The sequence below is a fragment of the Ovis canadensis genome, chromosome Y, assembly GCF_042477335.2.
Source record: "Ovis canadensis isolate MfBH-ARS-UI-01 breed Bighorn chromosome Y, ARS-UI_OviCan_v2, whole genome shotgun sequence".
NCBI lineage: Eukaryota > Metazoa > Chordata > Mammalia > Artiodactyla > Bovidae > Ovis > Ovis canadensis.
In genome coordinates, this window is record NC_091271.1 from 18536447 (window position 1) to 18545162 (window position 8716).

Consider the following 8716-nt stretch of genomic DNA (forward strand, 5'->3'; position numbering starts at 1 on the left):
CTTGAAGGCTGGTTACCATACCCATTAATCCACTATGCCAGCCTTTTTTTTATATGATCTCAGCTCTGTCAATGTGAGCAAATTATTTGGCTTGTGTACCCTTCTTGTGTGCTGCTACTGCTGCTAAGCCGCTTCAGTCGTGTCTGACTCTGCAGTCTCATGGACAGCCACCCACAAGGCTCCCCCTTTTCTGGGATTCTCCAGGCAAGAACGCTGGAGTGGGTTGCCATTTCCTTCTCCAGTGCATGAGAGTGAAGTCGCCCAGTCATGTCCAACCCTTCGAAACCCCATGGACTGCGGCCTACCAGGCTCCTCCGTCTGTGGGATATTCCAGGCAAGAGTACTGGTTTGGGTTTCCATTGCCTTCTCCAGCTTGTGTGCTCTTGTGGTTTGATGTACTCAATTCCTGATCTGCTCATTTCTAGACCTACTCATTTCTTGATATTCTAGCAAGTCTCCTCTTTGTCCTCCTGGATTAAGATTTCTGTTTCTCTGGATGGTTCCCATCAGCAAACAGACGGACTATAATGTGACCTGTCGTTAAAAATCCATCTTTTGGTGACACCTCCTGCTTCTGCTGCTTTTATTTCATATTTGCTTGTTATAGACCTCTGCAGAGTTGTTCCTAGACTTTGTTATCTCGAGTTCTCTCATTTTCCCATAAAGCCACTCTTGTCAAGGCCACAGGTGAATCAAATGTTTAACTCAGTGGTGAATTTTTAATTGTTATTTTATTTAATTTGTTGGCAGCCTTTATCAGTGTAGTTCATTTCCTCCTCCCTGAAAAAAATGTTTCACTTCGATTACAGAGTGCTTCTCTTTCCTGCTTGTCTTCCACCTACAGTTCTCCCACATACAATGTGTGACCTTTGTGTTTGGCTTTATTCAGATGTTGTATTTTCTTTTTAAATATTTATTTATTTAGCTATGTGGCATATGGGATCTTAGTTCCCAGCCCAGGGATGGCACCTGTGGAGAGTCTTAAACCCTGGATCTCCAGGAAAGTCCCCTCGTTTGTGTACTTTCAAGATTCATCGTGTTCATGCTTGTATAGCAGTGACTGTTTTTGTTTTATTTTTATGGCTGAATATGGTATATGAATATGGTAAATGGCTTCCGTGCAGTCCATTTTGAGCATATACCACAGTTTGTTTATCCATTCGTCAATGAATGGATAATACGTGGATGGTGTACTCTTTGTGGCTATTGCGAGTAATGTTGCTGTGAACACTGATTTTGCATGGACTGAACATTTTCAGTGTTGGTGCATATATACAAAAGAGGGAAATTCCTGGATCATATGTCTACTCTACATTTAATTTTTGAGGTACTGACCAACCACTTTTGCAAGAGTGGTTGTACCATTTTACAGCAATTACCTCAACAATATCATGAAGATTCCTTTTCTCCACATCCTCTGCAGCACTTGTTATTATTCGTCCTTTTGATTGGGTGTGAAGTAGTATGGGTGTGAAGTAGTATCTCAGTGAGACTGATTGACATTTTGCTCAGGGCTTCCCTGGTGGCTCAGAAGAGAAAGTGTCTGCCTGCAAGGTAGGAGACCTGGCATCAATTCCTGGGTGGGCAAGATCGCCTTGAGAAGGAAATGGTAATCCACTCCAGCACTCTTGCCTGGAAAATCCCATGAATGGAGGAGTCTGGTAGACTACAGTCCATGGGGTTTCAAAGAGTCGGAAATGTCTATTCAAATTCTTTTCCTGGTTGTTAAATGCTTTTCTATTTTTAATTGTTGTAGAAAACATCTAAGTTAAATTGTTACCATTTTAACCATTTTTGCATGCTAAGTATTTTGCACACTTTCATCAGCCTTTTGGAGAAAGAAATGGCAACCCACTGCAAATCTGATGGAGAAGGGAACGTGGTGAGCTTTAGTCCCTGGGGATGCAAAGTTGGGCACAACTGAGTGACTAAGACATATACACACACTTAGTCACAGTGTTGATTTGTTGTTGTTGTCATTGTTTTAGCTGTGTTGTGCAGCTTGAATGACAGTTCCCTGGTTGAGGATCATACCCAGGCCCCTGATAGGACACTGTGGAGTCCTAACCTCTGAACTACGAGGGAATTCCTTATCACATTGTTATGAAGCAGATCTCTACACCTTTACAGCTTGCAAAATCGAAACTCTGTACCCATCACCTGTCCCATTAAACAGCAACTCCTCTTTTCTTGCCCGTTGACCTACCATGGACTCCATTGTTCTTTTTTGTTTCCTTTCTATTGCTTGACTGTGTTAGCTATTTCATGCAAGTGGAAACTTACAGTATTTGTCTTTTTGTACGACTGGCTTATTCCATTTGGCTTGATGTCTGAAATGATCATGCATGTTGTAGCATGTGACAGAATTTTCTCTATATGGCTAAATAATATTTCATTGTGTGTATATATCACATTTGATGGACATTTCGATGCTTCCACCTCTTAGTTGTTGTGCTTCGTGCTGCTGTGAGCACGGCTCTGCAGATATCCCAAGACCCCATGTTAACTTCTTTTGATTTTATATCCTGAAGTGGAATTGCTGAATCATGTATCAGGTCTAGTTTTTTAGTTTTTTGAGGAGCCTTTAAACTGTTTTCTGTAGCAGTTGCACCATTTTAAAATCTATCTATAACACACAAGGATCCAGTTTCTGTACGGGCTTGCCAACAGTTGTCCTTTCCTTTCCTTCATATGTAAACACATACATATGCACATACAATTTTTTTCATACCCTGTTCCATGATTGTTTATCACAAATTATGAATATAGTTCCTTGTGCTATACAGTACGCTCTTATTTCTCTCTTGTATATATTATAGTTTGCATCTGCTAATCACCAACTCCCAATCTGTGCCTACCCCAAATTTCCCCTCTTGGGAATCACATAGTCTGCTCTCTATGTCAGTGAGTCTGTTTCATAGATAAGTTCATTTGTGTCATATTTTAGAGTCCATGTAAGTGATACCATATGATATTTGTCTTTCTCTCCTTTTTATTATTTTTATATTTACTTTATTTTATTTTACAACACTGTGTTGGTTTTGCCATACATTGAAATGAATCCACCACAGGTGTACATCAGTTCCCAATCCTGACCCCCCTCCCACCTCCCACCCCATATCATCTCTCTGGTTCATCCCTGTGCACCAGCCCCAAACATCCTGTATCCTGCATCAAACATAGACTGGCGACTACCTTACATGATAGTGTACATGTTTCCGTGCTATTCTCCCAAATTATCCCACCCTCTCCCGCTCCCTCAGAGTCCAAAAATCTGTTCTATACATCTGTGTCTCTTCTGCTGTCTCTCATGCAGGGTTATCATTACCATCTTTTTAAATTCCATATATATGTGTTAGTATACTGTATTGGTGTTTTTCTTCCTGGCTTACTTCACTGTGTATAATCGGCTCCAGTTTCATCCGTCTCATTAGAATTGATTCCTATAAAGTCTGGAAGCAATAAATGCTGGAGAGGGTGTGGAGAAAAGGGAACCCTCTTACACTGTTGGTGGGAATGCAATCTAGTGCAGCCACTATGGAGAACAGTGTGGAGATTCCTTAAAAAATGGCAAATAGAACTGCCATATGACCCAGCAATCCCACCGCTGGGCATACACACTGAGGACACCAGAATTGAAAGAGACACATGTACCCCGGTGTTCATTGCAGCACTGTTTATAATAGCCAGGACATGGAACAACCCTGATGTCCATCAACAGATAAATGGATCAGAAAGCTGTGGTACATATACACAATGGAGTATTACTCAGCCATTCGAAAGAATATATTGTCTTCCTCTTTCTGACTTCCTAAGTATTTTTTTGAATGCTAGTGTAGATTCAAGTATTTACTCAACAACATTTGTTGCTACAGTGTAAAATGTGGTTGACTTTTAAAATATTTGTCTTCTATTCTGCAAGCTTTATATTAATTCTAATACATGTGTTTTCTTCAAGATTTTCTATATACAAAAGTATGTTATCTCCAATGTACTTTGATTTTTCCTTTCCATTCTGAAGGCTGTTTTTTGTTTTTTCATTGTGTTTTTTTTTTTAAACTACAGCAACAATTCTCTTTTGTTACCTGATTGCTCTGGTTGTAAAACTGCCAGTATAATGATGAGCCAAAGGGTGTAATAGACTTCCTTGTATTGTTCCCAGTCTTAGAGGGAAAGCTTTCAGTTTTTCATTCTTAAGTATGATGTTAGCTGTGGGTCTTTTTACAGGTGCCCTTTGATTGAGAAAGTTCTCTTCTGTTCTTAATTATTAAGTGTTCTTTTAACTCTGGTTATGAAAACGTGCTAGATTCACGGAAATGCTTTTTCTTCAGGCAGATGTGTTATTTGTTTTATTGTTTTAAAATGGCATAAAGTTGATTGACTTTCCTATAATGAACCAACTTTGCATACCTCCCTAAATCCCATGTGATCATAGTATACAGTCTTTTTTATATGCTGTTGAATTTTGTTTGCCAGTATTCTGTTGAGGACTCTTTCACCTGTATTCATGAGGGATATCAGGGGTGTGTGTGTGTGTGTGTGTGTGTGTGTGTGTGTGTGTGAGTGATATCTCTGTCAGATATTGGTAAGAGAGAAAGACTGTCATCACTTTGCCTGCTATGTGGGGAAGAGACATGTGGCATAAAGGATGAAGCATTGTTGGATTGAAGTTTAGCCAGGATTAGAGGGAGAAATTTAGGATATAGCAGTGTGGAATTGGGGTGAGATTATCAAAGAGAGCCCATTCTCCTTTTCCTAGGCCTGTGTTAAGTGCTTGACATTGAATTATGCTGTTTGTTAACTAGGTATAGATAGATTATACTTTGAATTTGCTACCTATTTTGTTTGTTAACATTTATGAAATTAGAATTTGTGGATCGGTTGTAATGTGCATTTAAGATACATTTTCTTCCACTTTTACTACAAAACAAGATGCCATTGAATAGCTGATGCCTTTTAAAAAAGCTGTTAACCTTAAGTCTAAGAAATAAGCATGTTTGTCTTTAAGATACAGACACACATTTAAAAGTTACAAATTTGCCCAAGAAGACGCAACTGGTGTATGGTTAAGTTAGAATTCCAACTTAATCTCCTTTGACTCCAAAGTCCATGCTTCTAAACGCTGTAGAACAGTGCTTTTGTAAAAATACTCTCCTTTACATGTGATTTCACCTAATGATCAGTAGTGGGTTTTTTTTTTCCTCTTTATTTTTTTAAATAGAAGAGGTTAAAGTGAACATGCGACAAAGCTATGATTCTAGAGCCATGTAGACTTGTAGTCGTAGTTTTTTCAGCTGTCATTGAGTCTGGTTGACACTCAGTGTCTTTGTCTGTAAGATAAGGGTGTGTATAAGTACTCTAGAGTTTTGGAGATAATCAAATAGCCCATTTTTCTGTACTTAACTAATCTGTAGTATGTTTACACTTAGGTGGCAGTTTGTATAAAGGAAGCACTGGGACTTGTGGCCACACCCTCTAAGAATAAAAACGTATTAAAAATATGGAACTCCCATGTATGTTACGTGAAGAAGAACAAGAGCCAGAAGTACGGAAAAGGGAGGGAGAGACGAAACAAGTAGATGATGATGATGATGATGAAGTGATCTTGGTTGGAGTGGAACATGTAAATGAAGATGCTGACGTGATCTTTGTTGGGATGAGCTCAGCTTCAAAACCAGTCGTTTCAAACATACTAAACAGAGATACCCCAGGTTCTTATTCAAGGAGAAAAAGGTATGGCCACTTCAGGAAAGGTAACGCTCACAGATTACAGCCTGTTAGTCATGTGACTCCTACATCAGAAGCAAAGACTGTCTTGCCAGTGTCTAACTCTGACTCAAGATCAACAGGTAGTCCTATTATTATTGAACCTCCGTCTCAAGCTGATTATAAAAATATTTCACCACAAATAGTGCCTGATTGCTTTTCGAAGGAGTTATGCTCTTCTTTGATTACCTTCACAAGTTCATTGCAGCACCCAGTAGAAACAGCAGTTTCTGCAGGAGATATGAATAAAAGTCCTCATGTATCAAAGCGAGTTTCCCCTTGTGAAACAAATCGCAGAAATCCCAGAAGGCCTAAACTCAGTGACGGCATTGTAGGGGAACATTCTTTAGGTTTCTCCCCGTCAGGTTTTTTTCATACAGAGACCACTCAGCAAAGCACACCAGACCGTGTCCATACCTCACTAAGCCATGTTCAGAATGGAGAACCTTGTCCAACACCTTTTCCAAAGGACAGTGTTCATTGCAAGCCTGTAAGACCTTTAAGGGAAAGTGGACGGACAAAAACTGATTTTCCAAGTTTGGCAAGTCCAAACAAAATTGGTGATCCCACAGAAGGAAATCTGATTGTGTTACTTCGCGACTTCTACTATGGTGAGCATAGAGGAGTTGGGCAGCCCGAACCGAAGACCCACACGGCATTTAAATGCCTCAGCTGCTTGAAAGTTCTAAAAAATGTCAAGTTTATGAATCACATGAAGCACCATTTGGAACTTGAGAGGCAGAGAGGTGACAGCTGTAAAACCCACACCACCTGCCAGCACTGCCTCCGCCAGTTTCCGACTCCCTTCCAGCTGCAGTGTCACATTGAAAGTGTCCACACGGCCCAGGAGCCCTCCGCAGTCTGTCACATCTGTGAGTTGTCCTTTGAGACAGATCAGGTTCTCTTAGAGCACATGAAAGACAATCATAAGCCTGGTGAAATGCCCTATGTATGCCAGGTTTGCAGTTACAGATCATCATTTTTTGCAGATGTGGATGCACATTTCAGAGCATCCCATGGTAACACCAAGAATTTACTTTGCCCGTTTTGTCTCAAAATTTTTAAAACTGCAACAGCATACAGACGTCATCATCGAGGGCACTGGGAAAAGAGTTTTCACCAGTGTTCCAAATGTCGGCTACAGTTTTTAACTTCCAAAGAGGAAAGGGAGCACAAGACCCAGTGTCATCAAATGTTTAAGACGCCTAAGCAGCTAGAAGCATTGTCTCCTGAAACAAAAATTGTTATTCATGTATCACTGGAACCCCTTCAGCCAGGATTGGTGGAAGTAGCATCTATTACTGTGAACACATCTGATTTTGAAACATCACCCCCCAAATCTAAAAGGAGGAGGTCAAAAAAAGAAAAAAAATAGTTAATTCTGCCTTCAGTAAGTCTGAAGCCAGTATTTCAGTCAAAGTTAAAAACCCCATTAAAAACAAAAAGATCAACTTATAGCATTATTCAATAATATCAAATATAGGGAAACTGATGGGTAATTTATGTGATTTTGTTTTAATTAGAGGAAGTACAGTTTTGTTTGATCTGCATATTGAGATGTTATTTAAAAATCTATGATCTGTTTTTCGTGTAATTGTCTTAACATGTAAAAAGGATGTGCGCATGTGTGTGTGAGAGAGAGAGAATGAGAGAAGTGGAGAAAGGAAAAGTAAGAACCTATTTTGGTATTTGATGTTATTTGTAAGTTCGAAAGCTCTCCTATACATATAATCTGTAGAGTGTTTTAGCAACGGAATTTTGAACTGTTTTCATGCCTTGAAGATCTCAGTATCAGCTATATAGCCAGATTTGAATGTCACTCTCTGAAGTGCCTCTTGGGCTGATCTAAGACAACCTGGCTCTGAAAGCGTGCACTGGAGGTTGATGGAGAAGCTACGATGTGAGTTTGGACCAGACACGGGATTTAATCAGTGAAGAGCTGTGGCTTCTTGTCCCAGCTGAGGAAGAGGCATACATTCACTGCAGGCACAGAGCAAAGGGAGAAGGAACACTGTCTCAGAGTGCTTTCACCTAGCCCAGGGACATCACAAGGAAGCCAGCCGCTAAAATGCCTGTGTTTGGTGAGAGACCCTGTCAAGCATGAAGCAGGCCCTGTGTAGCACTGACTGCAGTTGGAGAAGCAGAGATAGTTAGTTGAATGAGACCTGGTGCCTGTGGACCTCCTGTTGAGTGATCAAAAGGGGAATTTGATTCATTCTGTCCCCTTTCCCATTTGGCTGCCCTGTAGTCACAGTGAGGTCGGCATATCTGTGTCAGACACAGTAGCAAAGCAAGTTAAAATTCCCAAAGGAAAAAAGAGCCTTGACGTCCACTTTGATTTGCGCTGGACCCATAGTTGTAGCTGAAAAGGATCAAACACAGGAAATCTGTTCAGCTTTTGAATTGGGCTAAATTGAGTTCTCTTACCCTTAAGCTACAATGGAGTTGTCCAAGAATCGTAAATATAGTGGATAAAAATAGTCCAGGGTGATTAAAGCCTTTTTGGAACTCTTCCTTCCATTTTCCAGTTACATGTGTCTTACCCGAGTTGACCATGTGAAGATTTTGGTTCTGTATCTTATCTTGCCTTGGACACAAATGTAGTACAGTTAACTGCTAATTCTTTGCGTGTGTAATTTCCCATTGTATGAAACTAATTGAGTTTCCGTCTTTCTTGACACAGTCTGAAGTGCAAGAATTGTCTCATGTATTTCAGTAATTATCAGGTCATAGAGTTATCCTTCCTCTAATCTATCCAACCATCTAATCTGTGATTATACTTGTGGAAACCTTCTTTCTTGCGGTCTCCAAGGGCTCTTTCACAGACCTGTGAGGTACCCTCTAAGTATTGTTGCCTGAACATCAGCGCACTTGGCTGCCTCCGTAGGTTCTTGGAGTTGAGTCTCCTCCTGGAGTTGAATGTCACCCCTTCTCCCCTTCTGGCATGGAT

The 8716-nt window shown here is 40.3% G+C and overlaps 1 protein-coding gene across 1 annotated transcript; it reads left to right on the forward strand.

Annotated features, from left to right (window-relative positions):
• Positions 1-5500: 5500 nt before the first annotated feature.
• LOC138431512 (zinc finger protein 280B-like) lies at positions 5501-7123 on the forward strand (the record flags this gene model as incomplete). Its single annotated transcript, XM_069573616.1, has 1 exon — positions 5501-7123. A coding segment is annotated over exon 1 (1623 nt), but the record flags the coding sequence as incomplete, so codon positions are not given.
• Positions 7124-8716: the final 1593 nt, after the last annotated feature.